The following is a 26,048-nucleotide window of genomic DNA, read 5'->3' on the forward strand; positions in this document are numbered from 1 at the left end:
CTCGCCCCATAACAGTTGGACGAATGTGGCACGTTGGATAATTTAGGCGGAGGGAGGAGGTATGGCCGCCCTACCGATATGCCACTTGTATCCGCTCATTTGCACAGGTTCCATTAGAACAGCCGTTCCACGTACACATGGCTACCTACCTACCCACTCACACAACCATGCATCGCGCGGGCGCAAACTAAATGAGGAAAATAGCAGTGGCGGCTAACATGACTTGCTGCTTAATAGCGTGTCCCTTTTTGTGTACTTGAATGGCAGATGTTTTGTTGCCGAAGACTATTAAAGACAACCATCTTAGTTACATATCAACGAGAAAATCTGGATAAATGGCATTTTGCCCCGGATAGCTCTGGCGAGTGTATACCGGACAAAAGGAGTGTAGGATGTGGTACTAAATTAGTAACACTAGGTAAATGTTAAACTGCACAGCATGCAAAAAATATTTAGGTACATAACGCAATTACTTTGGAGATTTCGGTTTGTTCCTGATTGATTTCGGAGAGCGAAAAGACAGTGGGACATGGGATTAATAATACGTAAGGCAGTAAACTTGGGAGGGTGTAGGTACGTGGTATATAAATAAGCGTTGCTGGTTGGTGTTCAGGCCTATTAATTGTCACAGCGGTATTTGGAGTTGCAATGATCGACCATCGATTATTAACACATTAGCCTTGCACTTTTGAGAGGTGAAAACATTATTGGGGATGGTGGCGAGGATTATTGTTGTTAAAATATAGAGCATGTTACATATCTGTCCTGGCAGTTTCGGATCTGAAAAAAAGAAAAAAAAAGAAAAAAAAAATAGAAATCTTCTTCTTTCCAGAATGCACATGGAACCTTTCACCACTTAGCCTGCATCCGATACAAACCATGGACGGCAGGGACGACAACGCGTTAGGGCAGCGGCAGGGAACGCATAGGCGAACACCCCTTGGGCAAATCGGTGAAACGTATTTGTTGGAGTGCTGCGGGGAAAAGCGGCCATGGGCCGAAGACGCGAGGCTCGAGTTGAAGACAGGCGGCGCCTTCCTCACGGTTCACGAATATGTTCCGGTCGTGCATCCGTGGCTGACGGGGATGCGCGACAGGATTTTAGAGGTCCAAAGCAAACTGCGGTCACATTCGGCACCATGGCCGCCCGAAACGAATTTGGCCGTTGTTCGGGCCCCTTTCAACGCGGACCTGGGGTTTGATGACGCCAAAGGGTGGACCAAATGGCATGAGAAGCCGCGTGAGCGGCCGCCGGGAGCTACCCCGGGCCACGTGGGCGGCGGCAAGGAGGAAGAGCGCAATCGTTTGGCCATGGAAAGGGCTTTGGCGAGGTCGGCGGCAAGGATACGGAAGCTGGAGAATGTTAATAAAGAATGAAATCGCGGAAGCAAGAGAGAAAGAGATTTTTTTTTGTTGGCGTTCGAAGTCATCCAGTTAATGTGAATTTTGTAATTTCTGCTTGTCATTCACTCGAGAACGCACGTTGGAATAACAAATTTTACAGTGTCTGGTCGGTTGAGTGTGTTTCAAAGTATACCTCGGAGGATTGCATTGGCGGTCAGTTGTGCCAAAAGGTCCTGGTGCTTCTCCAAGATAACCACGCCAGCATCCGCACCCAGCACCTCGTCACCATCGGGGCCAAATACACGGCCGTAATGGACGGCAAAGGAATCCAGGCTCGGGACAATCTCAACGTGGACTCCCACCCCTTTTGGTCGCTAATCTCGCTGACCGACGTGGCCAGCGACGGCGCCCAGTTCAACGACCTGATTTGGCTCGACCCGGCCATCTGAGCAATGGACCAGCCCGAGTTCTCGTGCGAGCCGCCCTGCCGCATCAAAATCCCACCTACACGTCCCCGCCACCACCACCGCCTGGCCCGCCGTCGTCTACAGAGGCCCGAACGGCCAAATTTTGACTGCCACCCCGGTCCAGGCATTCCTGACGCATCCACCGCCGATCGGACCCGGGGCCTGGCGGAAAGCCGCGCTCCGCCCGCGCGTCGCCGCCATTGACCCCAATCGCGATCTGGATTATGGTCTGAAGGACTGGCTCTGCAAAAATTGGGCCGACAAACCGAGCTATTACGATAATTTCATCGCTAATTGCCCCAATTGGCGGTATCTGGGGGGCGGCCCGGAGGACTAAATGCCGTTGGATATCCCGGGCTAGGACATCCCGCGCATTACGCCCAACGACACCAGCATCGGCACAAGCAAGGAGGCATGTTGGACGACGGCGAGCTGGGGCGACGTTGCTTTCTGTGAACTCCCGCCGACGAGCACCACGACGACAAGCACCACTACGCAACAGCCGATGCCGACATCGACCCCCTCCGTTTGGCCCAATCCCCAGGAGAACAAAATGACATGCTTCCGCAACGGGGTCACGATAAACAACGAGCGCCTGCGCAGCGGCGCCCGATCGTTTTGCGATTACGTGCGCGAGAGGGCCGGCGTGTCCCAGACTTTGCGCGCGCCAAGATGGCTGCCATCGAGCTCAAGAACGGGTTCAGCGTCTCGCGGAACCAGCCCTTTGACAACTCGTAGCACATCACACCGTCAATAGCTGCAACTGTGGGGGTGTCGACGGCAAGATAGGCGGTACGGAGGCAATAATTGCTTGGGTTGGATGACGGACCCAGAGTTTACCTCCGGCTCGGCGTAGCCCTGCGGGAGCCGGGCGGAGCGGGCTGTGGTGAAAAAAGAGAGCAAAAAAAAAGGTTATTGTGCCGGATTTTTGCATGTTATAACTGTTGGCTTCATACCTTGTAGCAGATCTTTAGATCAGTCCGACCAATCGAAGCGATATTGTTCCCTCGTATTCGCGTTGGCATTATTAGTCTATCATATTATAGGTAAATTAGGTTAATTGAGGTGAGTTCGAATTGACACTTCGAAATGTAACCCCACCTGCAGCGAGGCCCGCCAGGCCCCTGCAGATCTGGAGTCTAAATTTCCCGTGATGCACGGACCCGCCGTTGGAGAGGCGGAACTGGAAGAACCGGCGTGTTAAAGTTCGGCAGCAGATCAATATCAAACCACAAGCTTTCTTTACTTCTCACTTTTCGTTGACTTCTTCTCAACCGTCACGTAAACGCGGCAACTTCTATCAGACTGGCTTCTGTGTCTACAACACATCATCCATCACAGCCTGCCAACTCAAGTCACAGGATGGAATCTGTCACCTCGGCTGGTGGACTACCACCTGATTTGTTCGACGCTACCACTCTGCAAAGCCTTGCGTCTGTGCTCGTGATAGTTTCGATCGCTTATGGCACTTCTCTCAAGGCGCTTTCACCGACAACGCCTGGATCACTTCGTTTCTTGTTCATCTGGCACATGTTCGACGCGTTGATTCACTTCGCGCTCGAAGGTAGCTTTCTCTACCACTGCTTTTTCAGCTGGCTGCCGGTGTCCGACCTTACCGTCAAGCAGCTGGCCAAGTTTCACCCCACCCCGGAGCACTTCCTCGGAACCTCAGGCCGGATCTATGGTGCTCAGGCTGGCGATGGGTTTTGGGCGAACTTGTGGATGGTTTACGCCAAGGCGGACAAGCGCTGGGCTGGGGCTGACTTGGTATGCGCCCACCAGCTCAACGGTTCACAAATCGACAGATATTAGGGATTTGGACTAACCGTACGGATCTTCCCGCGCATGCACTAGACCGTCATCAGCCTTGAACTTCTTACCGTTTTCGTGGTCGGCCCCATGGCAGTCTGGGTGTGCTACGATATTGCTAAGAAGAATCCCCGCTACAACATCACCATGATAATGTTAGCGACTGCAGAGATTTATGGAGGTAAGTCGCACATTGCTCAACAGAAGTATACTGATGTCATCAAGCATACCTGTGCATTTTTACAAAAGATTGAAGTGCTGACATGGTGTTTTTAGGATTTATGACCTTCTGCCCGGAGTGGCTGACCGCCAACGTCAACCTCGACACCAGTAACTTTATCTGTAGGATTCCATTGAAAGCACTCTGCTGCAATCCTGGAGGCAGCCTTTCACTCTGCTTGCTACCAACTGCGCATTCAAGTTAAAACTAACCTATCTATCAATGTTCAGATCTCTGGTTTTACCTCGTCTTCTTCAACATGTTAGTGAAACGTCCCCCATATCCAGGGAAAGTCATGCCACTAGCAGGCTTTACGTACTAATAACTGCACTCTGATAGGCTCTGGGTGTTTATCCCGATCTACTCTATCTACGTCGGCAGCAAAGACATCTTCGACGCATTTTCAGTTCGGGCTGCGGCTGGACAGATCAAGAAGAAGCAGAAGTGAGGAGGAAGACGAGTTTGAGGGACTCGACCACGACTGGTTCTTGCCTCATCTAGATTTGATGTGGGAGCTGTCCGCCGGAATCATAAGTAATACAAACAAAATCTGTTTTGTGTCCGACATGGGAGTCTGAGACTGGATTTTCGCCAAGCCAAGTTGAGCGCCACATACCCTCTTTCAGGACAACAGCCGAGGAGGGAGCTTGCTTGTGCGGGGTTTTTTTTTTTTTGTGCTGCAGTTTCTTCCTCTTACTAGCGCATACCTGAGGGTTATGGAAAATAGTCAGAAAGCAACCCAGCAACTTTTCAACTTGTATTTGTCATTCGGACGCTTTGCGGCAGAAAAAGAATGTCGCGCATATTAAGAAATCCTACTCATCCATCCATATACCTGAAGCGGGTGGGCGACGCGCGACTATTCCTTACTCGGCCTTTTGCATCAGTCGCGGTCAATCCCCTCTTTTGTGTCGTTGGCTTGGGTGTCGTGACACGTAACTGAGGAATTCTTTTCAAGAGCAAGCCCTCAAGGAGGCCAACAAGCCAACGCGCGACTCGGCACTGCGCCAGATATGTGGCACAGCGACATGGCTTGACGGTCTCCTTTTTTTCTGCCTCCTTTTCCCCCCATCGTCACCCCTGCTTTACTCGCATACCAGATAATAATTGCAAATGGGCCTTTTGGACGCGGATCATCTAATTTTCAATCAAAAGTTTTGATTAACCGCGGCTTAACAAACTTTCGGTTATTATTCATTTTTTCTCCTCCCATGTGGCGACAAGCTTTGCTTGTTTCTCGAGACGAAAAATAGGCAATCTATATGAAGCTCGGGAGGAGACGAACTCGAAATTTGAAGGAAAAAAAAAAAAGCCTTTTGCAAGCATAGCAGGCCCGTTTCCACTTTCCTCGCAACTGAAAACAAACAAAGTGGTGGGCGCGAATGGACAAAAGTTGGCTTGCGCCACAAAGAGAAAGTTCATCTTTTCTCTTCTCCCCGCTTCACTCCATCCAAACTTGAGTCCTGACTCCTGAGAGAACTGAATGCCAGCCAAGCTTTTGCTTTAAAAGGGGCGCCGGCCAAGGCGGGGGTGACAGGAGGTTTGTGATATTTCTTTTTTGCTCTATTGCTTCTTCTTTTGCAACTCCTTTGCATCACGTGAGCGTTGAAGCCCAGGCTTGCCGTAGCTCCTTAATCATGTTTCCATACTCGGCATCAGCCGGCTGTTTCACCTTGATTGCGGGTTGCCTGCCTTGTGGCTTTTTTATTTGAGTAGTTATTATCGCCGGTCTGCTGTCATCCCACGAATCTGCATGCACTATCTAATTTTCATTTACCAGAGTGGCTTGGAGTCAGGTACCCGAAGATTGCGAATATATTGCTACTCTGCGGGTATGAGATGATGTATGCAGTGCCCCCGAAACGGATGGCAGTGCAGAAACCATTGATCCCTCGCCTTGGGTAAAGACCACAGTGCTTGCAATCAGGCCCGAAGACGATTGCCGGCGGCACCAATCCCACATCTGACTAGCACCGGAAGTATTGGTGATCATGTGCATGTACATGCCGTCAAGCGTTTGGACCTTGCCCTTGATTTTTCATACTGGAGTGTTCATTAATCGATAGTGATATTGCATGCATGCTTTATCAAGCCAAGTCATTCCGTACTATTTCTGGTCTTTACATCAGAGCAAAAGGCCATTTGAGAGGTTGAAGATCGGACTGACCAAGGGAAGAGATGAAGCAGGCATGAACGATCCATGAGTTCACGCGGGGCAGCACAAGGGCAGCCATGCAAGGGTTGGGGAGGGCGAGGCAAGGCGACACACTAACCGTTGACGAGGGTCTTCCATGCCGCCGCCACGGAAAGTGCCTGGGAGAAGTAAGCGATTCCATGATATTGCTTATTACCGCGGAGACAAGCAAGACAACCACTATATTCACATGAAATGTCAAGTAGCTGTGCCGAGACTAATTGCTTCTGGCTATGGTGTAGTGGCGAGAAGAGTCTCAGGGTTAAGACAATTTCTTCTGGATGCCCCAAAAAGGGTTGGTCGGTCATGCCAAGCCCAAGCACCCACCCCCCGCCAAGATCTTCTGGCTTGTGGGAGGCGGAGAAGCTTCTGGGGTGGTTTGCTCAAGTCGAAAAAGAAGCAAACAGCCTTGACCAGCCTGCCAGCTTACCCAGCTTACGTAGATAGTCGGTACCGTAGGCATGTGGTAGAACGTCTGCCGTATCACGGTTGTCGAGGAATCCGGGATATGGGCGTTTCCTGAAACCTTTCCAAAAGCGGCATGGTAACGAGCTCCCAGGCAGGGGAGATACTTTGTACTAGACCCGGGCGGGCCAGGGTTGACCTAGAAAAAAAGAGCGACAACCCTGATACAAACGACACCTCAAAGGTGTAAATCCCCCAATCGGGTTGATCTCCTGTGCAGAGAGCAGGTAATAAGCGAGCGAGTAGCCTATTCTATGGGGTAGAGTTAGCAGAACCGAGGCTTAGCACAGGAAACTTTTTTTTCTCCTCCTCTTTGTTCTAGGCCTGTCTCTGGGATTTTGCCTGGAGAAGTGTGATTGATGTGCATCGTATCTTTGGAATTCATGTTTGGAACAAACAGCTTTGCTATTCTCGGTATATACTGAAAGGATAATATGTTGGTGGCCAGGGTTGATGATGCCTGGGACAAATTGGCCAGGGAAGATACAGAAGCAAGCTGTGCGAGCGCGCATGTACGCAGTATTTCCGACTGCCTTGCGGTTACGATAGGCCATTACAGTCAATCCGTGTCATTTGATGCGTCATTGCTCGCTTACTCGGCGGCTTTTGCAGACGAGTTGGCGAGGGATAGTAAGTACGTAAGACACCTAGGTACCTAGGTACTTAGGTAAGGTAGGTAGGTAGGTGTTGATCGATGCCGCTAAATCTCAAGCGATCTAGTGTCGACGTGCGCTTATCAAACGTCAACAGCGAACAGTTTTGGTAACGAGGGCGGGCTCCCGACGTGACAGCACGGTGCCGATTGCTTCTGGCCGGCGCAGATCGTCCTAAGTCCTTCGCCAACATGCTTTTTCTTTCTTGGGAAGCAATTACAAAAAGTTAGCCTGCGGCCCTGCTGGCCGTTCGCTTGCCTGTGGTCGGTCCTTAATCGAGTCAAGGCCAGCTGAGACCAGGGGTGTGATGGCGGGCATGACGGAGGAAAAGAAAAGTTTGATGTGCGACAAGGGGTCAGCTCTTTTTGACAGGGATTCATGTTCAACTGAATCTCTTTTACGGTAGGAATTGTGCAAAACCAGCAGGGCTCCCCAGAGGGCACTAATCCACATTAGGTTTAGCGAAGCATTGGGGCTCAAAAAAGTCGGCCGGCGCCCGCTGCCAAACAGAACCTCAACCCCCTTTTGACAGGGGTCCGTCCCTGCCGCGAAACCCAGGCGCGTTACAAAAATGCATCAAGATCCCCACCGCCACCATTATGCCTGACTGCCCTGACGCCGGCTCGAAGCCTTTCCATGTCCACAATCCCACTTGGCCTGACGGTTGAGGTGAGGGCACGACTGGGTACCGCCAATACGCGACACAATGTTTGTCCCTTCAGCTTCTTTTCCCAGACGACCTGAGGAGCTCGTGTTACTGCTTCGGCCACATCGATGCTACTTCGTGTCGTTACAAACATGCGTTCTTGGTAAATCGACCAAATCTACTGTACGGCGGCTTCAGGTTGGTGTTCGAACATTCATCCACACAGTCGCAATATCTCTTGCCTGCGTGACGTCGTATCCCCAAGATGGTTATGGGAGATGGAGGGCGGCAGTTGATTCCGACTGGTGTATTCACCCCTAGCCACTCAAAGTCTAGCTCAAGTCTAGTTTAGACAATGGGATGCACAAGGCGGAGAAGAATAACATCATCAACAAATTAAACTGTCGGCTGCCTAGAAGAAAGAACCTACCACTTTCATGGATGATGGTCTGTTGTCTATGTTCAGGAACGACTCGTCGTCAGGAACCTGTTATTAACCAGTACAGGATTTGATCCGGTCGAGCGCCGGACATGTGGGGATCATCCCGTTTTTCTTTTCCTCAATCAACCCAGTCGCTTTGCTTTCTGTACCTATATACGTACCGACCCTGGAACGGGATTGGACGACAAGGGTTCTTGTACCAGTCTTTGACCTTGTCGAGTCCTGCTGTGTGCTTTCTTTGGAAGCATTCGCCAAGCCCCCCCCCCTGCGCACTCTACATGGTATCGCTATACACCCTCAGAACTGTTCGTGGACATCAGACCCCTGGCGGGTCGCCCGCCCGTCAAAGATTGGCATTCTCTTCTGTCACTGGGTCCATGGACCTGCCGGCTCGTGCACCCCGTTGAAGGACCACTGGGCTGTCCTGGGCATCCAATCTCCACCCTCGAGATCCCTCGCCTCTTACACTTGCTTTCGCCACTTTGTCTGCGCTGCGCCTACCACCGTTTTCATCCTTTTCCCTCTTCTCTTCCCCATCCCACATCGCCGGGCGGTATCGTGGATCCTTCTTTTCTGCGGGCAGGCCGGTTTGACCAGATGACTTGACGAACGAACGAACGACCACGAAGCTGGCCTTTCCGACCGAATCCCGCGGCTGGCTTGACGCCGTTTGCCTTTACGTTCTTTTCTAACGTATACTTTTTTCCTAAACTGTTATTCGACTTTTTGTGACAACCCTCGCCGCATGTCGTCCTCCCACGGCGAGGGAATCTATAAAATGGACAAGTCTGGCGCTGCCTGGCTTTTGGCCAGGCAGGTGGCCGATGACTTCGTTAGGACAAACAGGACGAGCTTGTTCAGCAACGCTACGAAAAGTAGGCAGAACACTCAAATGTTGATCCAGGAACTCCGATTCGCTTCCGCCAAATCGATACGAACCTCGACGATAACCCTGGCCGCCTTTAACACGATTGCGGCCTTTGCTACGGTGTTGGGTATTCTATGGGAGAGCTACTCGCGAGAGAGGAGGACGAAGGGTTACTCGATCAGGTAGGCTGCGACAGCTACCACAGCCAGATGGATGTCGACGGCATGCTGACGCTGTGGTTTATAGACGCGATGGACTCAACTTCGTGGCCGGCGCAGATGTCTACCCTCTCTTTCTGTCCTTGGGAATTATGATCCAAGGCATCATATTCGCTGTGGCTCAATCTAGTGGCCTCGAGAATATCTTCACGGCAGGATGCACTCAGATCGCCCAGTCTATGCTACCCGGTAAGTGTAGATTAGTCTCGAGACGCTTTCCAGTCTGACAATTCACTAACAGCTCATGATAGCTTTGCTTCTTGTGCCCATCATCCAGTTAGTCTTTGCACTGGAGGTCACATTCCGCGGCATCAGAAGCCAACCATTCGCGAAGCGAGGGCCGTGGGCTGTGAGGTTGTGCTTGATTCTCATCGGTCTTTCGACGCTGGGTGCCTTCGTCGTAGCCCTTGTCGCCAAGTCGCCCGATTTCTGCTTTGCGTCTTTGTTTTGGTTTGTGGCTCGCTACTCGCTGGGTATTTTCGTTGTGCTGTTGATTATCACGATCATCCTTTTCGGTGCCACCGTGACTACCTTTATGCGACTGAGCCGAAACTCGGGTATCGATACCACTGAGCGGATGGGTGCATCTAGGATGGTCTTCTACCTGGCCCTCGCCGTCATCTCCAACGTAAGTGACTTTTACTCGGGGCGGGACTGGGGTCGTATGCTAACCTGTCTTCAGGCTCTCGTTATCCCTTTCTTCCAGCAGCTGGCCTTTGAGGATCAGCGTTCTACTAGCTTTTCTGGCCTACCGCTTACGCTTTCTATGGTCGCTTCGGTTGTTACAGAGGTTTCAGGTCTTATGACTGGAGGTCTCTACTTGTTCCTCAGATCCAACACCTTGTCCGCTATTGGCTCCAAATTGAGCGAAAAGGAGGACACTGGACGCGAGAGGTTCAAGAACTCGATCCAGGTTCGGGGATCCGATGATGAACAGGACGACTCTGGCATTACATCGCCCAATGGACTGCGCCGTATGGATAGTGATGCGAGCATCATAAGCCACTATTCCAAGGACGAAGAGGCGGGAAATATGCGCTCTAATCAGACATACGCGAGCCCGATGCCCTCGAACGATGACTTCCCGAAACCGCCCGAACCATCGTATGCTACGCGAACATCACGACGCTTCAAGGCGTCCTCTATTTTCTCGGCGATGCGACCTCTATCCACGAGATCAAACAACGCGCCCCTGCTCCCTGCGACTACTTACTCGCCTAATGCACCCGTTACCAACACCAACTCTACCGCGGTCAAGCCCCACCGCTTCGACTTCTCGGCATTGAAACCGCCGCCATCGATGAAGAACTTACATAGTCGCCACAGGCGAGACTCGTCCATCGCTTCGCACCTCACTGTGCAACTTGGACTGCGACTTTCCAATGTGGAGGACATTAGAGGGCAAGGGCCAGGCAGGGATTCGTGCACCGCGGTCATCATGGTTGACCAGACCGGGGAACCAAGCAGGCCGACGCAGCAGCAGGGTCTGGCTCCGCAGCAGCCAAGGCACATGCCAAAACCGAGCCCCTTGGCTCAAGCCATCACCATAACGGCCGACGATGACGACGTCGACGAAGTCTCCCTAGACAACACCAAGCCCACCGAGCCGACTGATATCCTGCTACCGGCCAAGGCGATGGTGCCTGCCATAAGCACGGTCGAGTCACTGCGCAAGACTGAGGCCACGCCGCTCGAGACCCTAAGCCCCACGGTCTACAGCCCGGCTGGGTCCTTACCCAAGATGGTCAGCCCTCGTGGTGTCGGCTTCACCTCGCCGCCGATCTCGAGATTCAATAGCCAATCGACACAGCGAAGCGCGAGCCAGAGGAGCACGGCCAGCAAGAGGAGCGATAGCAAAAGAGGCCCGCCGCCACGCAAGCCCTCGACCGCCAGCCAGAGCACACTTCCAAGGTCCGGCAAGGGCAACGAGTGGATCTAATCCTGTTGAAAACTCTCTCTTTTTCTTTTAGTGCCCTCCTAAGTTGGCATTGTCACACCAGCGTCTTTTGGCTTCACGACAGACATACTGCCCCAGATAATACCAAGTGTAACATGCACTGGTGTTGATTCTTGGAAAAGTGTCTGCAACACGGTCTTGGTTATCCCGACCGTTGTATTATTCTTGTGGGGAGGGCAATATACAGGAGTTGGAGTCTTTGTCGGATTGGGAGGTGGAAAATATCCCCTATTATTGACAACTTTTTGTATTCTTTTCTTGTCCCACTTGCGCCAGCGGCGGAACAAATTTCTTTTTACGGCCCTTCCCATGAAGGAGGGGCTCACACACATACTCGATCCTTTCCTATGATATCAATGGTTGAGAAACACTTCCGGCCTATAAATTCCACCATCTCTATATCCATTTCCCCGTTTGTCCTACATTTCCCCCACATTACCCCCCAGCGTATCATGATTTAGCATTTTGCTATCTAGTCTATTTTTCCTTTGCTGTCATAAGATATTATATGTCGTCTCATGAGGGCACAGTACTGTTGCGGTGCGCGTTGCGTGTGCTTTGGTGTTGTGCGCTCGTCGAGAAAAAAAAGGGTGTGTGGGAGCTGAAGCACAGGGCTTTGGCATACTTGGAATATTTCATGAGCATTTACTCGTTTATTTGATTCCCTGAAAGTTTTAGTTGTCGATGCAGTTGTCTTCGTTCACACCTGATCCAGTATTAATCGACTCTTTCATGCACTAAATTAGCGCTAGTGAATCCGTTGTAACCAATCCCCTTTTCCACGCGAGGGCTAATATAGCAATCCAGTAGCCAGATACCATTTGTAACATCGTGGCACAATACAGGCTTTCCTAACTTGTAAATCAATGAGACAAGACTTCTAAGTGGCTCTAGATCTTTCGAAAGGCCCCGACGATTGATTGTTCCTTCTTATCTTTTGTCTTGCCTTTTTCCCTTTGCAATAGTTGTGGTTGCCTGACTGATGTGTCGACTTGAAGTATCTGCCAATACTGGTCTACACATCAATACCGTGCAAAGCCCCTAACCCTGGCTTGGATACAGATCCAACTCCGATTTCACAGTATTCCTGGCGCGTTAGAACATCAACACCAACACCACTTTAAATCCAATAACGTGTAAATCATGGTAAGGTGTCTACCCCGCCAATCTACCCAGAACATCAACATGACTCTTCACACATCTGAGGGCCCTCGCATCCCCCCCAAAAAATCAGGCAGCAAAAGCTAACCTCACCCACCACCAGTCACAAAACAAGGACGGCTGCTACACGCACGTCCACATGCGGCAGGCGCGCGACGCGGACCTGTTTGAGGACTTTTGCAAGGACAAGCTCCCGGCCGACGACATATTTGTGCCGCCGCACCACCAGCCCATCAACCCCGAGGACGAGGACGACGTAGTCCCGGACCAGCACGCCGCGTTCGGCATCACAAAGGCCACGCAAAAGACAAAGGAGCCTGCCTGGAGGGACCTGGGCCTGTCGGAGCTCATGACGCGCGGGCCGGCTGGTGCGAGCGGGAGCAACAACAACAACGGCGGCGGTGGTACTGCCACGGGGACGGGACCGGGTGGCGCGAGGAGGGCGGCCAAGAAGCTTGCGTTGCGGCAGCAGGGTTTGCCGCGGTGAAAGATCAGGCGGGATGTTGCGCATGGGGGACTGGTGGTAGGGGAATCTGGACTTGGATTGGGACGCTGGTAACTGGTGGTACGGTGAGTGTTTACGTGGGGGTGGGAGTTTTACATCAGTAGGCACACAGGACAGGTTGATCGGGAGGAGTTTCGGTTTTGATATTATGGGAAAAACAACATGATACCCTAGCTCGACAGGCTTAGCAAATCCCAGTGGCCGTGCCATCATATTCTGCGGTACAATATGACCAATATCGTGTCATACGCCCCTCAAAATTGCGACTGGATGAGCAAAGAGAAAAAACATCCCGTAATGTAACTCTATCGTTGAGACCTGATCCAAAAAAACGCCATGCCATGCCTTAAGAAACAACAAGAGGACCATCCGCAAAGCCAACGCAAGAACCCATTAAAGACATCCAGTAAAAGCCCGCCAAATCCCCAACACCCTCAACTAAGTCTTTGGGAGGTACGCCTCGCGTTCGACGACCTCGGGCGCGAACTTGACGAGGAACACGGTCTTGCCGGGCCACATCTCGCCCTCGTCGGGCTTGCCCATGGTGTGGGCGGTGACCCTGGCGGGAAAGGCGGCGCCGTCGCAGACGCCCTCGATGACGCCGGCGGCAAAGGCGGCGCAGTTGAGCTGCGACATCTCGCGCGGCACGCTGACGTAGGCATTGACGAGCGGCTCGTTGTCGATGATCATATACTCGTCTGGCTTGGTCGAGTCGCTGCTCTTCTCGAGGCGGTCGGCCTGCCGACCAAAAAGGTGCGTCCACACGTTGATCTTGATGAAGTGGAGGAGAGCAATGATGTTGAGCGGCCGCTGTTGCGACTTGGCCGGCTCTCGGTGCAGGAGGAGGTCGAGGAGCTTGACGCCGATCGGGTGGCCTTGGACGTTGAGCCTGGGGGAAGAGCGGCAGGGGGTTAGCAAGAGTATAGTGCGATGACGGTGTGTGCTGTTCTATGCGCACCTTTTCTCTAGATCTTGGATGCCAGTCACCCGCCGTTGCGCGTACGTCACCATCTCGGAAAAGAGGTAAGCAAAGGCCGCCTGGCTGAGCTCGCCCGTCCTGCTCCGATTCAGTGGCCTGTGGTATATTGTCTTGCCGTTCGCCGGGTATCGCAAGCCTGAGTCTTTGCCGACCGGCTTGCCAGAGGGTATGCTGGCCATGGCGGACGAATTGAGTGTCGACGGGCGCGGAGTTTGAATTGAGATTTCAAAGATGGAATTGGTATCGCAATCCTAAATTGACCAGGGCTTTGACGGTGGACCAGGTTCTGTGGTGTATTTGGACACGCGATTGCCAGAAGAGCTACAACAGACAACAGTGAAAGTTGAGCTGTATGGAGGTACAGTAATAGTGCTCTCTATAGTGGGTTCTCTATAGTGGGTGGGGCAGTCGAACCCAGCGTGGCACCCTCAAAAGAAATTCAACCCACTTCCCAAACTTTCCCTCATCAAGCATGAACTCATTTACCTTGGACAGACATTATTTGGAGACCGATATGGTCAGACAATGTCCTTTGTTTATTTTTCTTATTCGCATCTCTGATTTACTGCATTCGGGGAGTGATCATTGAACAAATAACATTAAAGTGTGTCTTGACTAAATTATGATGTCTGGTGCGCATCGCGGGGGACTGTTGCTCTATTGTCCCCTTGCTTCCTTCTCTTCGATCCAGAACCTGCTTGGCCCTAGACCTCTCATGAATCGGCCCCATCTGGCCTTGCTCTGCCATTTATCTCCTGTCTACTGCCCCCATTGCCTATTCGGCGACCTTCAGCTCGTCTACCTTCAAATCCTCAACCTTGTCACCTTGCTTCTCTGATACCGCACCAGACTCCTCCTTCTTGGCTCCTTCGACTGCCGGCTTCTCTGGTGCAGCGCTCTCTTGGGCAACCGCGATAGGAGCAACCTCGGATGCAGCAGCGGTTGCGGCGGGTGCGGCAACGGGTGCAGTAGAGGTGGCAGTGGCAGTGGCAGCGACTTCGGTAGTTGCAGCAACAGGTGGCGTAATGCCTTGGCTCGCTTTCCCTCCGAGGTAGTCCTCAAGCTCTCCAATCTGCTTGCCACCGGCTGTCCATCTCTTCTCCTTCTCAACCTGACGCTCTTCGCACATCTTGCGAAGAGCAGGCCAATAAGTGGAGTGATCATATTCAAACTCAAGTGCACCGCCGCTGATCTCTGTCCAAAGTTGCTCCTTGGGGACGTAGTTGCTCATGTCCTCATTGAACTTGAGCTTGTCACGGGTCAGAGGGTCGATGAATGGGGTGATGAGCTTGAAGAAGCCCTGCACAACCCATGGGACTGTAAGGGTGGAAATCAGTAGCAGCTCAATGACAAGGGAGAATGAAATATGCTGTCTTTGTCAGCGATAGCTTACCATTCACAATGAGGGCGCGTCCAAGTCTCTCCGGGTAGTGCGTTTGCAGGATGTTGAGGACTTCGCGGGCTTGTCCAATGCCCGGGGCCGTGTAGGAGCGGTTCTTGCCCTGTTTGAAGTTGATGAGCAGCACCAACTTCTCACGCTGCGCAGGGAGAAGATCCAGGACTCTTTCAAGCATAAAGACCAGATGCTCAACTTGGCGGTGAGACGGTTGCGTGTTTTGCCGGCCGGGGCAGAGGTAATGGCACACCCTCCCCTCCTTGTCGAAGCCAAGAATTACCTGCTTGCCTGTCTCTTGCTCGGGCGAAATGTGATCCCAAGTCAGGTCGGCAACGTCAAAATCCCTCCGCCACGTCAATGTCTCCCTAAGGCGCTTTTCCGCATCCTTCTCAACCCACTTTGTTGCGCGGAGATACCGCAGCAAGCACTCTCGGGTCAACCACATGCGCTCAGCATCCGTGAGAGGACCGCCTTTGCCCTTGGTTGAAGGAACTTCAGTCCATTTCTTGACTTGCTCCAAGAGCCAATCGTACTTGATTTCTTGCTCCTTGGTCAGAGGGTCCTTCGCGGGAGGTGTACATCCTTCGAGGGGAGCAGAAATCGGCGTTTTCAGAATGCCCACCGCCGCCTTGTCCTGGGCGGATCCGTTAGATGTAGCGGTTGTCATGGTTTTTAACAGGTCCTGACAAGCGAAATTCCGTGAATGAAGAGGTACGATAGCAAGATTTGAAGCTAATGAAGAAAGGTGAATCCGTTACGGATACGGACGGTTGGAAGAAAATAACAAAAGGAGGTCAGATAATTATAGAACAAACTCTCTAATGTAGTCCAGGCCAGGATTCCATGTTAAAGACAAGGGTGAACAACAAGGGTCCTGCCGATTGTCAACTGCCAACGAAATCGGGGAAAGTCTGTGCAAGATTGCCCCACTACAATCAATTTCAATTAACACGCTCTTGACTCCTGACGCGTTTGCAGTCGCGACTTTTCTCATATCAACACAGCGCTCACCAACCTCCACGCAATCAAGCTGCCTACTGCGGCGGTACTGCGCGGGGCTTAAAACTGCAAACAGAACTTTGCGACCGAAATACGAGGCTCTCAACTGCAAGCACGCGCAACGATATACCTTTGCAACACAATGGCTGACCCAATCGTGGAGGAGCTTAATGAGCGCTTCGCACCCGGTGGCAAACCCCTTGAGGTCGACGTCATGGGCGAGCTCCAGTCCATAATGCGACTGCACCTACTGTCCCCGCAGGACCTCTTCTTCAAATGGGAGTCTTACTGCATCAAGATGGACATGGATGAGATGCGCCCCAAGTACGACACCATCCGCGGGTTCAAGCAGGATTTGCAAGACGCCTTGGAGCGCAACAACCGATCACAAGCCGCCCACGTTAAGACCGAGAAGCGTATGGGTGCTACTCCTCGAGCCGGTGGAAAGGGGGCAGGAGGCGACGTGTTTGGCATGTGTGTAGCTTGGAATCCGACAGCTTGAGTTTTGATTCTGGCATGCATACTGACCCCCCTTCAACAGGCTGGACGGGCTTGTTCCAAGCACCCCCGGGACGAGTAAGTTGAACAAGTCGGGCTCGGCCAGGAGAAAGAACATGGAGACACCTTCCATGTCAAGAGTAAAATCAGAACACCCTGCCAGCTCTCCATCAACACTAGAGCGTCAGCTGGACTCACTCGGTGCCTTGACGTGAGTTCATTCTTCTCAAGGTGGAGAGATATGCTGTTGTCTGGCCAAAAACTAACACACAGCAACATTCTATAAAGTCCAAGCTCGTTCAATGACAGAGCCAACCCGGGCGAGATAATCGAAGTACTCAATAACCAACTACCTGCTGCCGAACCTCCGATCGCCCCCTTTAGCGAGTCGCGCATCAAGCTCACCGCAGCTTCGGACCTCAAGAAGCTCGGATACCGGCCTATGGCCATGAAGCTCTCCGAAGCTTCCGAGATCTTGGATGACCGAATAGAAGAATTTACAAATTTTGTCATGCAGCACCACAACCTGGATGAATCTGCTTTTGGCAGTGCAGCAAATCAGAGCACATCAGAAATTATATGCGTGGGACGCATAGCTTCGGACACGTCAGAAGGCAGGCTCAACGCCGCCTCGCTGGTTTTGGAGACATCACGACGAAGTGGAGGCGGGCTTAGAGCCCCCTTGAACCTGCAGAAACTCCCCGGATACCAGTTCTTCCCCGGCCAAATAGTGGCTCTCAGGGGTACCAACGCCTCAGGACACGAGTTCAACGTATCCGAGGTTCTTCAGATCCCGCTGCTACCCAATGCAGCATCAACACCAGAAGCCTTGGAGGCGCATCGACAAAGGTTACAAGGCGGCCCTGATGCCATGGACTCAGATAGTGACCCGATGCCCCTAAATGTCATGTTCGCCTCGGGGCCATATTCAGCAGACGACAACCTCGACTTTGAGCCACTTCATACTATTTGCAACCAGGCCGCCGACACATATGCCGATGCCCTGGTGCTTACAGGGCCTTTTATTGACATTGATCATCCGCTGATAGCAGCTGGTGACTTTGATCTTCCAGAAGATGCGAACATCGACCCTGACCAAGCCACCATGGCAACGCTTTTCAAGTACATGATATCGCCAGCCCTCAACCAACTTGCGGCTTCCAACCCCCAAGTAACAATTCTTCTCATACCCTCTGTGCGAGATGCTATAGACAAGCACGTTTCGTGGCCCCAAGACGCCTTCCCAAGGAAGGACCTCGGTCTTCCCAAGGCAGCTAAAATTGTGGGCAATCCAATGACCTTCTCCATCAATGAGACCTTGGTCGGTATATCATCACAGGACGTGCTCTATCAGCTCCAGGGCGGCGTGCTAGCGGGTGGTAAGGCTCCCGACGGGATGGACAGGCTGTCACGTCTGGCGAGGAACGTTATCGAGCAACGCCATTATTTCCCTCTGTTCCCTCCCATGGACAGGTCAAAACTCCCAAAGACAGGCACCGCTGAAGAATTGGCACTGGGCTCAGTGCTGGACGTGAGCTACCTCAAGCTGGGAGAAATGGTCAATGTGCGCCCTGATGTGCTAGTGCTGCCTAGTGCAATGCCTCCGTTTGCTCGGGTAAGTTGATGAACTTATATTGATATGTTGAGATTTCTGAATGAGTTGCTAACGGGTTATGACTATGAATAACAGGTTGTGGAAAGCGTGCTCATAATCAATTCTGGATATTTATCCAAGAGGCGTGGTCCAGGAACATATGCGCGCATGACTTTGTATCCTCCCAAGGTTCCACAGGAGGGAACACCACATGGAGTCGTGGGACATAGTGTATATGAACGTGCAAGGGTTGAGATAACGAGGATATAGGATGGGACATACATAGACTATTGTAGAGCATGTGTCTAATGGTCTAAAGGAAGAGTCAAAGGTTATTGTTGCGCCAAATGACCCTGTTACAATAACGAAATGTGATGCACAATCCGGCGGTTGGCTAGCCCATGCTGTCTTTACTATAGATCGAGAACCACATAGTCCAGAATGGAATGCCCAAAGAAACATGATCCTCGCGTCCATCCAAATGATGCGCCAGTGCGTAATTGTGCTCCGTTATCCTCTATAATTCAAGATGGGTCCTCTAAATATCCCAGTTATGACAATGATATTTCCAACTTGATGGTGATGGCTTCAAGCAGCATAACAATTGTGCAGTGCGGGCAATTGAAGCTCAATATTTGTCGTCGTCATACTCGTCATACTCGTCATCGCTGGTGTTGCTGTGGTAGTCATCACTGTAATGATCATCGTGATTTTTACAGTTGTCGCCGTCGTCATGATCATCATAGTCATCAGAATCGTCGTAGCCATCGTCGTCCTCGTTCATCTCATCATCGGTGTCATAATTACCCTCAAGGATATCAAGACCTTCCTGAAGTTCATAGAGAATGCCGAGGTCCATAGCGAGGTCCACGACCCCGTCAAACTTGTCCAGCAATTCATCATCCACGAGGGCGTCCAGCTCATCGTCTGAGCAGACGTCGAGGACCTCGAGCAGTTTACCGCCCCAGCCGTAGCAGTTTTTGCGTACCTCGTGCGCAGTATGGCCTCCACTGAGACAAGTCGTCTCAAATATTTTCCTCATGGTCTCGAGGGCGCTCTTCTTGGTGGCCAAGGTTCCATTCTTGGGCGTATACTCAACAATCTGATCTAGCAATCCCTCGATCACGTCGGCGACTTCCAGCGCGACGTCCAGCTGCTCCTCAACGCTCAAACGGGAGTGCCGGTAGTTTAATTCCAGCCATACCGTGTTGCTCAAGTGGGTGAAGTCCACATCTGCAGACTGGGCGTTCTGAACAGCATACTAGGCTAAGGGGAACGCGCCGGGGTAAATCGGCATAAATTGCGATTGGTGAAACATGATGTTTTCTGCCATATTTTGACTTTGATGACTTTGAGATGATATGCCCTGGGGACAGAAGTATTCAGAGATGAAAAGTGATGGTTGCCGACTAAAGTTGGGCTTTGTTTATGGGCACCCTGGCAACTTTCAAAAAAGAAACAATGACGTGATGGTGGGGTGCTTATTTCTTCTCGCTGATGCACCATGCGGGTTGCCTTGCGGCAAAGCTAGACGTGATGTAGGCTGAATAGAATACCAAGGTACACTGATACAGATTTAGTGTCATCAAAGGTAAGAGAGGATGCGTCTGCGAGATAAATAGTTCCTTGCCCTGGCATTGGATGGCCACGGGTGTCGAAGTAAATCGCGGAGTGCTCGTTACTCACCGGCAACGAGATGGGATCCCGGGCGGGGTCCACCGTGAATACTCCGTAGCAACAGGGCAAGTCTGACCCCACATTTGCTGAAACTCCACTAAAAAGTAAAGTGCTTGCGCGTAATTGACGCCCAGAAGTTCAACGCGACGCGACCTGGACGCGTAGAGTGCATAATGCTGGCAGCAAGTCTTTACTTTCTATTGTCTACCCCCCAGAACGGGATACAACCCACCGTAAGCTTTTGTTTTCAGCCTTTCATTCGAACCCGATTCTTCGACTAGCAAAAATACACATTCGACTGCTCTCTTGTTATACATATAAACTGAACCTAGATCACTAGATACACCTTGAAAACTTGCCGTCATGGCGGGAACCAGCGCCACTGCCCGGACTCCAGCAAAACCTACGCCTGCAAAGAAGGCCACTCCGGCTGCTTCCACCGGCAAGCAAGCAAGTATTTTGGGCTTCTTTGCCAAGTCCGGAACTCCTTCAGCATCCTCGAAGCTTCCTACACGTTCCTCCGAACCAAACTCTTCGCCATGCCTCAAAGAGACCACCAAATCCAACACCCTCGCCAGAAATAAGCACCCGCGCGAGAACATCACACCAGTGCCAAGCAGCGATGCCATTGAGCCCAGCAGCTCGCAGGAGAACAGAGATGCTTCGACAATCAAGCGAGCAGTCAACAACTTGGTCATTGCTAGCAGCAGTCCAGTCAAGAAGGTTTGTACTCATGCTAGTGACCATATAACTCACTGTGTGCTGGGTTCCGGCTTTTGCTCAAGCTTCCATGGCTAACCGTCTCCACTCTAGGTCAAGAAGGTTGTTAACTACGCCGAGTCTTCTGACGAGGATGAAGATGTATTCACCGCATTAAACACAAGACAAAGTCAACGTCGTCGAGCCCGCCCTACGCTGAAGGACGAGGATGACGACGACGACGACGATGGGGACGACTTTAGGCCTGAACCTGATGCAGCGATGGCTGATGACGATGACGGTACGTGAGAAGGAAAAAAAATATCTTGGGTTATTAACGACATATCATTGACCTTTATATTGTGGCAATATAGATGATATGGCGGACTTCGTCGTTTCGGACGACTCTGACTCGGGTTCCAGGCCGAAGAAGAGAAAAAGGGCCAACACCAAGAGCGGGCCACCAAGGAAACGGAATGCTGCGTCATCTTCACCAGTCAAGGAGGCTACTAGAGATGTCGAAGATGATGATGAGGTGCTTGGGGATGTTCCTCAAACGTCGACCGCTCAACAGTGGCGCTACGACCCAGAAAACCCAGCTCCTCCTCCCACAAAGACAAAGGACTCATCGGCGCACTCCTCCACCCAGAAGAGCAAGCCCAAAACAAAGGAAAAGGCGTGCAAGAAGGAACCAGAGGACCGGTATCCGTGGCTTGCTAAGATCCAGGATATGGACCGGCACTCACCTGACCACCCCGACTTTGACAAGTCTACCATCTTCATACCACCGATGGCATGGAACAAGTTTTCCCCGTTTGAGAAGCAGTACTGGGAAATCAAGCAGAAACTCTGGGATACAGTCGTATTCTTCAAGAAGGGCAAATTCTATGAGCTTTACGAGAATGATGCTACAATCGGCCACCAGCTCTTTGACTTGAAGCTTACTGACCGAGTCAACATGCGCATGGTGGGTGTCCCTGAAGCCTCTCTCGACATTTGGGTCAACCAATTTGTGGCCAAAGGTTACAAGGTTGCTCGTGTTGATCAGATGGAGTCTGCCCTCGGCAAGGAGATGCGCGAGCGGGGAGGCGACAAGAAGAACAAAAAGGAAGACAAGATCATCCGGCGAGAGCTGGCTTGCATTCTCACTGGAGGAACTTTAGTCGAGGGTAGCATGCTCCAGGATGACATGGCAACCTTTTGCGTGGCCATCAAGGAGTCCACCATCAACAACCACCCTGCTTTCGGCATCGCCTTTGTGGATGCAGCAACTGGCCAGTTTTTTATTTCTCAGTTCGAGGATGACGTCGACTTGACCAAGTTTGAGACTTTTGTCGCCCAAACCTCACCACGGGAGCTTCTCCTGGAAAAGTCAAACATCTCTACCAAGGCGTTGAGGATACTCAAGAACAACACTTCTCCGACGACTATCTGGAACTATCTAAAGCCGGACTCGGAGTTTTTGGATCCTGAAACTACGAGGCGAGAATTGAGCTGCGGTGACTACTTCAAGGTGGCTGATGGTGGGGACGAGACTGAGGTTTGGCCCGAGGCACTGGACAAGTCGCGAGACAAGGACCTCTTGATGTCTGCCATGGGTGCTCTGGTCCACTATCTTCGAGTATTAAAGCTAGAGCGCAGTCTCCTGTCCCAAGGGAACTTTGAGTGGTACAACCCAATTCACCGGGACGGAACACTCGTCCTGGACGGGCAGTCGCTCATAAACCTCGAGGTGTTTTCAAACAGTGTGAATGGCGGTCCGGAAGGCACACTCTTCAACCTGCTTAACCGATGCATCACACCCTTCGGTAAGCGACTGTTCCGCCAGTGGGTTTGCCATCCGCTCTGCAACATAAAAAAGATCAACGAACGCCTCGATGCGGTCGACATGCTCAACGCCGACCGTAGCATCCTGGAGCAGTTTTCTTCGCTCATGTCTAAGATGCCTGATTTGGAACGGCTGATATCTAGGATCCATGCTGGCGTGTGCAAAGCTGAGGACTTTGTTCGCGTCCTCGAGGGGTTTGAGCAGATAGAGTATGCCATGTCTATGCTTAGTGCGTTTGGCGGTGGCAACGGACTGGTGGACCGCTTGATTTCCTCGATGCTTGATCTGAAGGAGCCTTTGACATTCTGGAAGAGTGCTTTTGATCGCAAAAAGGTACGCGACGAGAAGTTGCTCATACCGGAACGAGGAATCGAAGAAGACTTTGACGAAAGCGCCGACAATATCGTGCGCATCAAGAAAGATCTGCAGTCATTGCTTGACAAGCAGAAGGCGGCCTTGAAGTGCAAGAGCCTCAAGTTCACCGACGTCGGCAAAGAGATCTACCAAATCGAGGCACCTAAATCCACAAAGGTGCCCAAGGACTGGAGGCAGATGTCGGCTACATCCGCTGTCAAGCGCTACTATTTCCGTGAGTTGGACGAGCTGGTTCGTGAGCTGCAAGAGGCCGAAGAAACACACTCCCAGATAGTCAAGGACGTTGCTGCTCGCTTCTTCAAGCGGTTCGACGTTGATTATGCGATATGGATCCAGGCCATCCGCATCATCTCGCAACTCGACTGCCTGATCTGCCTGGCCAAAGCTTCGTCGTCTTTGGGCGAGCCGAGCTGCAGACCTACCTTTGTTGACCATGAGCGTAGCGTGGTGGAGTTTGAAGAGCTCCGCCATCCTTGCATGCTTAACACTGTCGACGATTTTATACCGAACGATATCAAGTTGGGCGGTGATGATGCCAACATCAATCTGCTTACTGGAGCAAACGCCGCCGGAAAGTCTACGGTTCTCCGAATGGTAAGTGTTCTATTTATATCTCTCTATGTTTTAAGTTACCAGCACTGGCTCCAAGTATCAGAGAACTCATTACTAACTTGCGGCTCAGTCCTGTATTGCCGTCATAATGGCCCAGATTGGGTGCTACGTGCCGGCGGTTTCAGCTCGGCTCACCCCTGTGGACCGTATCATGTCCAGACTCGGGGCAAACGACAACATCTTTGCTGCACAGTCTACGTTCTTCGTCGAATTATCTGAGACCAAGAAGATCCTGTCTGAAGCCACACCCCGCTCTCTTGTCATTCTTGACGAGCTTGGACGTGGTACTTCCTCTTACGATGGCGTGGCCGTGGCCCAGGCGGTGCTGCACCATGTAGCGTCGCATATTGGCTGTGTTGGCTTCTTTGCAACGCATTACCACTCGCTCGCGACCGAATTCGAGAACCACCCGGAGATTAGAGCCAAGCGAATGCAAATCCAGGTGGACGACGCCAAGCGCCGGGTGACGTTCCTGTACCGGCTTGAGGACGGTGTCGCCGAGGGCTCCTTCGGTATGCACTGCGCCGCCATGTGCGGCATCAGCGACCGCGTCATTGAGCGGGCCGAAGTTGCTGCCAAGGAGTGGGAGCACACAAGCCGGCTCAAGGAGAGTCTCGACAGAGCCAAGACAGGCTGTTACATACCGCTTGGTATTTTGAGTGATGTGGCGAGCCTGCTTCGGGATGATGATGAGCAGGAATATGAAGTGAAGGATAGGGGAATCGATGTCCTTTTGAGGGCGATTGAACAGCTGTGAAGACGGCAGTGGCTTGGCTTGTTGGCCTCATAGGACATTACTGTACGATGCTCCAATGAAGAACGGGAGATGTTTTGCTAGATGGCTGACCAATTCTTTGTATCATGACCAAGTATTATGTGTATATTTTTCTGCGTGGCGGAACAGGGGATGGATGGTACGACTGGGATGATGGAGTTGTTGAGCGTGTAGACCACCACCAGCATATTGGCTGTTATGCTTCCACTTTGATACACATGGTACATATAATAATAACTGAGCACGATTGTTTACCTTGCAGCGCAACATACTTGGAAACAACTGCAATGAAGAGAATGACTACTTACTTGCCTAGGTAGGTAGGCAGGTGCTGCATGATTATTGTTCTGTACCATGGCTCCCTGTGCTAGGTCTACAAGGTGATAGCCTACCGTAAAGGGTGATTGCACAAGAGTTGTAGCGAATTTCGTAAACGCGAGGCCCGAATAAGTCAACCTCGTTCGATATATACACCCTTTGCCTTGTATAAGTTCCAATACCGATTGGATACGATGCGAGCGCTTCTCGCGAAGTAACAGGGTGAAAAAAAAGACGTGCGAATGCATGAATGGAAACATGAGCAACAAGAAAGAACAAATTAAACCTCGTCTTCGCTACGCCCCCTGTTTCCGGCTGTCATCTCTTTTTTTCTCTCTTTTCTTTCCCGTCCTCGCCCATTGATGCCAAGACTTCATGTCTAGCCCTGTCTATGAACAAGTCCTGGGATTCTGACTAGATTTTGGTTTTCTCTTTTTTTCCCCCCTGTTCGGCCGAGTTGAGAAGTTGGGATTTTTTATATTCCGCCCCTTCATTTTGTTTCAGAGCACGTCTATAATAGGCAACCTGACCGGCCTCTCCCCACCCCTCGCGACATGTCCGACTGAATTTGTCGGACAACTGGACAAATGATTATGGGATATGACATGCGGTTGGGTCCTTTCGGTCGGGAAGGAGGGGCGGGTGGATTTGTTTCATCTCACCGTAGGCTGTGTCCTGTTGTTGTTGTTGTTTTTTTCCGCATGTTTGTTCTTTGTCAGGTCAAACCATGGCCGGATTAAAAAAAAAAAAAAAAAAAAAAAAAAAAAGACACGAGAAGCCCAGCCACAGCGTTCGAAACATGTCAGGTAATTAGTGGAGAATATGATATGCCGAAAAAAAAATAGCAAGGTAGAGCGCTGTGGGGGGAAAACCAAGGCGGGATTTACATAACTTTCATTCGCTATTAGCAATCCCCATCCGATATTTACAACGACAATGACAATGCAATGCAGTGAGCAAAGGACGCAATTATTAGGCTTTGTTTCCCTGAAACACAAGATATTTACTGTTGTATATACGATATACATCAAAGGTGAAGCGCTCCTAAAGCACTTCGGGGTGCCCATGGGAACGAAACCCTCCAAAAAAACCAGAACAAGCCCAAGGAAATATAGTAGAACCCAACAAAAAAAGAAAAAAAGCAAGAAAAATTTGAAACGAGTAAGATATCAACGCTTTCATAGTTTTAGATACATGACGAAAGGAAGGATACTACTCCTCCAAGAGCAAGAAAAGAACAAACAGAGCCTGTGGGCGGCGGTGCGGGACCGAGGTCTGCATGGAAAGGGAAGATGGCACTTCTAACAGGTATTTTGTGCTATAAACTCTCCAAGACAGGCTAATTACCA

General features: G+C 51.3%; 11 protein-coding genes across 11 annotated transcripts; 7 read left to right on the forward strand and 4 right to left on the reverse strand.

The window, feature by feature from the left end:
* Positions 1-879: 879 nt before the first annotated feature.
* Positions 880-1,793, forward strand: MGG_00714 (uncharacterized protein; the record flags this gene model as incomplete). Its single annotated transcript, XM_003718244.1, has 2 exons — positions 880-1,331; positions 1,505-1,793. 2 exons carry the CDS (start codon positions 880-882, stop codon positions 1,791-1,793), a joined length of 741 nt encoding a protein of 246 aa, XP_003718292.1.
* Positions 1,794-1,848: 55 nt separating this feature from the next.
* MGG_17390 (uncharacterized protein) lies at positions 1,849-2,791 on the reverse strand (the record flags this gene model as incomplete). Its single annotated transcript, XM_003718245.1, has 2 exons — positions 2,560-2,791; positions 1,849-2,487 (listed from the first exon to the last, which is right to left on the reverse strand). Exons 1-2 carry the CDS (start codon positions 2,743-2,745, stop codon positions 1,849-1,851), a joined length of 825 nt encoding a protein of 274 aa, XP_003718293.1. The 5' UTR covers positions 2,746-2,791.
* A 208-nt stretch (positions 2,792-2,999) lies between these two features.
* Positions 3,000-4,678, forward strand: MGG_00712 (uncharacterized protein). Its single transcript, XM_003718246.1, has 5 exons — positions 3,000-3,578; positions 3,666-3,801; positions 3,897-3,962; positions 4,071-4,101; positions 4,180-4,678. Exons 1-5 carry the CDS (start codon positions 3,174-3,176, stop codon positions 4,286-4,288), a joined length of 747 nt encoding a protein of 248 aa, XP_003718294.1. The 5' UTR covers positions 3,000-3,173; the 3' UTR covers positions 4,289-4,678.
* A 2,255-nt stretch (positions 4,679-6,933) lies between these two features.
* MGG_17391 (uncharacterized protein) lies at positions 6,934-7,820 on the forward strand (the record flags this gene model as incomplete). The annotated part of the gene is made up of 2 exons (XM_003718247.1): positions 6,934-7,129; positions 7,609-7,820. 2 exons carry the CDS (start codon positions 6,934-6,936, stop codon positions 7,818-7,820), a joined length of 408 nt encoding a protein of 135 aa, XP_003718295.1.
* Positions 7,821-8,985: 1,165 nt separating this feature from the next.
* MGG_00710 (uncharacterized protein) lies at positions 8,986-11,265 on the forward strand (the record flags this gene model as incomplete). Its single annotated transcript, XM_003718248.1, has 4 exons — positions 8,986-9,290; positions 9,355-9,515; positions 9,578-9,954; positions 10,009-11,265. The coding sequence occupies 4 exons, from the start codon at positions 8,986-8,988 to the stop codon at positions 11,263-11,265; spliced, it is 2,100 nt and encodes a 699-aa protein (XP_003718296.1).
* A 1,120-nt stretch (positions 11,266-12,385) lies between these two features.
* MGG_00709 (Apc13 domain-containing protein) lies at positions 12,386-13,244 on the forward strand. The gene is made up of 2 exons (XM_003718249.1): positions 12,386-12,429; positions 12,548-13,244. The coding sequence occupies exons 1-2, from the start codon at positions 12,427-12,429 to the stop codon at positions 12,929-12,931; spliced, it is 387 nt and encodes a 128-aa protein (XP_003718297.1). The 5' UTR covers positions 12,386-12,426; the 3' UTR covers positions 12,932-13,244.
* Positions 13,072-14,260, reverse strand: MGG_00708 (trafficking protein particle complex subunit 5). Its single transcript, XM_003718250.1, has 2 exons — positions 13,908-14,260; positions 13,072-13,838 (listed from the first exon to the last, which is right to left on the reverse strand). The coding sequence occupies exons 1-2, from the start codon at positions 14,105-14,107 to the stop codon at positions 13,388-13,390; spliced, it is 651 nt and encodes a 216-aa protein (XP_003718298.1). The 5' UTR covers positions 14,108-14,260; the 3' UTR covers positions 13,072-13,387.
* Positions 14,261-14,500: 240 nt separating this feature from the next.
* On the reverse strand, positions 14,501-16,204 carry MGG_00707 (CRAL/TRIO domain-containing protein). Its single transcript, XM_003718251.1, has 2 exons — positions 15,322-16,204; positions 14,501-15,245 (listed from the first exon to the last, which is right to left on the reverse strand). The coding sequence occupies exons 1-2, from the start codon at positions 15,989-15,991 to the stop codon at positions 14,704-14,706; spliced, it is 1,212 nt and encodes a 403-aa protein (XP_003718299.1). The 5' UTR covers positions 15,992-16,204; the 3' UTR covers positions 14,501-14,703.
* Positions 16,205-16,302: 98 nt separating this feature from the next.
* On the forward strand, positions 16,303-18,885 carry MGG_00706 (DNA polymerase subunit alpha B). Its single transcript, XM_003718252.1, has 4 exons — positions 16,303-16,797; positions 16,865-17,032; positions 17,110-18,436; positions 18,512-18,885. The coding sequence occupies exons 1-4, from the start codon at positions 16,466-16,468 to the stop codon at positions 18,683-18,685; spliced, it is 2,001 nt and encodes a 666-aa protein (XP_003718300.1). The 5' UTR covers positions 16,303-16,465; the 3' UTR covers positions 18,686-18,885.
* A 158-nt stretch (positions 18,886-19,043) lies between these two features.
* On the reverse strand, positions 19,044-19,748 carry MGG_00705 (uncharacterized protein; the record flags this gene model as incomplete). Its single annotated transcript, XM_003718253.1, has 2 exons — positions 19,044-19,581; positions 19,678-19,748. The coding sequence occupies 2 exons, from the start codon at positions 19,746-19,748 to the stop codon at positions 19,044-19,046; spliced, it is 609 nt and encodes a 202-aa protein (XP_003718301.1).
* Positions 19,749-20,122: 374 nt separating this feature from the next.
* MGG_00704 (DNA mismatch repair protein msh6) lies at positions 20,123-24,648 on the forward strand. The gene is made up of 5 exons (XM_003718254.1): positions 20,123-20,157; positions 20,258-20,815; positions 20,906-21,092; positions 21,166-23,588; positions 23,677-24,648. Exons 2-5 carry the CDS (start codon positions 20,456-20,458, stop codon positions 24,361-24,363), a joined length of 3,657 nt encoding a protein of 1,218 aa, XP_003718302.1. The 5' UTR covers positions 20,123-20,157; positions 20,258-20,455; the 3' UTR covers positions 24,364-24,648.
* Positions 24,649-26,048: the final 1,400 nt, after the last annotated feature.

Source organism: Pyricularia oryzae, chromosome 5 (assembly GCF_000002495.2).
Source record: "Pyricularia oryzae 70-15 chromosome 5, whole genome shotgun sequence".
NCBI classification, from domain to species: domain Eukaryota; kingdom Fungi; phylum Ascomycota; class Sordariomycetes; order Magnaporthales; family Pyriculariaceae; genus Pyricularia; species Pyricularia oryzae.